This window comes from Austrofundulus limnaeus, unplaced genomic scaffold, assembly GCF_001266775.1.
Source record: "Austrofundulus limnaeus strain Quisiro unplaced genomic scaffold, Austrofundulus_limnaeus-1.0 Scaffold402, whole genome shotgun sequence".
Lineage (NCBI taxonomy): Eukaryota > Metazoa > Chordata > Actinopteri > Cyprinodontiformes > Rivulidae > Austrofundulus > Austrofundulus limnaeus.
Window position 1 is genome coordinate 17267 of NW_013952804.1, and position 2760 is coordinate 20026.

General features: G+C 44.7%; 1 protein-coding gene across 1 annotated transcript in view; it reads left to right on the forward strand.

Annotated features, from left to right (window-relative positions):
- The window catches only part of ehmt1a (euchromatic histone-lysine N-methyltransferase 1a), a 27600-nt gene that overhangs the window by 17113 nt on the left and 7727 nt on the right, over positions 1 to 2760 (forward strand). The window contains exons 13-16 of the mRNA XM_014023992.1: positions 617 to 771; positions 1341 to 1508; positions 2291 to 2435; positions 2603 to 2680. Of these exons, the coding sequence (XP_013879446.1) occupies positions 617 to 771; positions 1341 to 1508; positions 2291 to 2435; positions 2603 to 2680 (546 nt within the window). The remainder of the gene's footprint in view (positions 1 to 616; positions 772 to 1340; positions 1509 to 2290; positions 2436 to 2602; positions 2681 to 2760) is intronic.

The window sequence follows — 2760 nt, forward strand, 5'->3', positions numbered from 1 at the left end:
AAATGGATCCCCTCAACACCTCGGCTGCGCCTAGAAATTCTGTCCATGAAAGTAATGAACAGAATGGGCGACAAAGGGCAGCCTTGGTTTGAGTCCAACTCTCACCGGAAACGAGCCCGACTTAATGCCGGCAATGCGAACCAGACTCTGACACCGGTCGTACAAGGACCTGACAGCCCGTATCAAATGGCCCGGTACCCCATACTCCTGGAGAACCCCCCACAAGGCCCCCCTTGGGACACGGTCGAACGCCTTCTCCAGGTCCACAAAACACATGTAGTTGGGCGAACTCCCATGCACCCTCCAGGACCCTGCTGAGGGTGTAGAGCTGGTCCAGTGCTCCACGCCCAGGAAGAAAACCACACTGCTCTTCCTGAATCCGAGGTTCGACTATCCGAYGGACCCTTCTCTCCAGGAGGCTCCAGTTAAAATATATGTTTATTAAATAAAGTCTAATGTTACAACTAATCATGGATCCCTTTAAAGTCAGGGGGTGGACATTTAAAGCAGCACAGGAACCGGTGCGGTCTTTCAGTCATAGCTCAGAGGTAGGTGGTAAACTGGTGACCGGGTGGTACCAACACTGTGTTTACACTCTGTGCTTCTGTGTGTACAGGAGGAGAACGTCTGCCTGCACTGGGCGGCGCTGTCGGGCTGTGATGACATCACCCAGGCTCTGCTGGAGGCTGGCTGTGACCTGAACGCCATCAATGTTCACGGTGACACACCTCTTCACATCAGTGCCAGGGAGAACCACCTGGAGTGTGTGATGTGAGTGTGTAGTCTGCAGACTCAGCACCTTCAATGAGATCACGTCACTTACACCGTACTTGAACTTTAGCTTTTATTTGGCTGAATTCCACAGGTTTTTTTAATTTTATTACCTGAGCTTTCACCTAACAGTGCTTTATTATGTTCTGGAGTCATCTAATTTTGAACTAATAAATAGTAAAATATATACAAGTTCATTAATATTAAACAAAATTACAGCAAAACATTATTAAACAACATTTAATCCAGTGTTTCTCTGAAAATAACGCCTTGTCTTTGATGAGTTCACTCTATTTTATACAGTGAGACTAAAGAAAGAGACTTTTTGTATTGTTCTGATATAAACTTAAGTCTTTTTACTTACATCTGTCTATTTCTCCTGGTGGTAATCAGGGTAAGACTCGGCAGGTTAGAATTYGCAGTCTCTGTGTGTCTGATAGCAGAATATCTCATAAAGTTCTGACTGCAGTTGTAGTTACAGTACATAAGATTAGCTTGATGGTGTCAGAGAGACAGGAGCAGGAAGAATGTTCCTTTATGTTGGTTCTGGTTATTTTTCTGTCGRTCAGGTTGTTCCTGTCTCGTGGGGCTGACGTCACTCTGAGGAACAAGGAGGGGGACACAGCTCTGGACCTCAGCACCTATGGTTCGAAGGTGTGGACCGCCCTGAACACCAACAAGAAGCTAACAGACGCCAGGAGGGGGCGGGACTGTCAGGGGGAGCGAGTGCTCAGCAGGTACACTGCATTATGGGAAGGCGTGGGCAAGTTACCGGTGTCACTGGGTCAGAACAACAACTTCCTGTTTTCTTTTTATGTATATGTGTGCATTTAAATCGAAGTAACTGTAAAAACAGACGTAGCAGCTTTAACTGGCTTTAATCTCTCCGATGTTTTAATAAACTGACTCTTAAAAGGTCCAGTGAGACTTGAAGTCTGTCCTATCCATTTTTCTCTCAGCGTGTCTGCACTGACGTCTGGGAGAGCAGGTGGTTTCATTCAGCCATGGCTGASATGTTTAAACTTTAGTGAAGCAACAGAGTTCAGTTCATCAGAACACGGAGAATTAAAAAAGATCAGTGAACTCGTCCACACAGCAGAACAGTAGGTTACAGTAACAGTTTTAATGTTGAGCAGTATTTAACACTACTATTCAGGCAGCAGTAATAACAGTAACTAGAATAGTTCCTGGAGAAACTGTGAAAGGGCTTGTCATGTTTTGTCTATTGTAAATAAAGATTTGAATTTACTGTTTGTTGTCACTGTAAACTACTACCATCATAAATCTGAGCCAAATATGTCTAAAAATTGACCCTATCAAGATGTTTACAGGAAATGTTACAAACATCCATTTCAGACAGAAATAAGGGTGTTTTAGTTTTCCTGGTATAGATAGCTGAGATTTTTGTGTTTGTGTTTTTAGTTCAGCTGAGTGTTACTGGTCTGTAAGGTGTAATAACCTGTGAGTTATTCTGTACACCCAGTCATGGTAGAGACAGTAACTTGTTTCTCCTCTACAGGGATGTTTCTCGAGGGTACGAGGCTCTTCCTATCTCTTGTGTTAATGGAGTTGACAGCGAGCCGTGCCCTGACAACTTTAAATACATACCAGACAGCTGTGTCACCTCCCCTCTGAATATAGACAAGGACATCACTCATCTACAGGTCAGTCTTCTGCTCTTTGTCAAGAACACGATAACCTTATCTTTAGGGCCGTGTTGCATTAACAGACATCAGAACTGAAAGCACTGCAGCTGTACACTGACTTCTCACTGGTTGTGTTACAAAGCACTGCAGCTGTACACTGACTTCTCACTGGTTGTGTTACAAAGCACTGCAGCTGTACAGACGACTGCTCATCCAGCAGCTGCATCTGTGGCCAGCTCAGCCTTCGATGTTGGTACGACAGTGTAAGTACACACACACACACACACACACACACACACACACACACACACACACACACACACACACACACACACACACACAC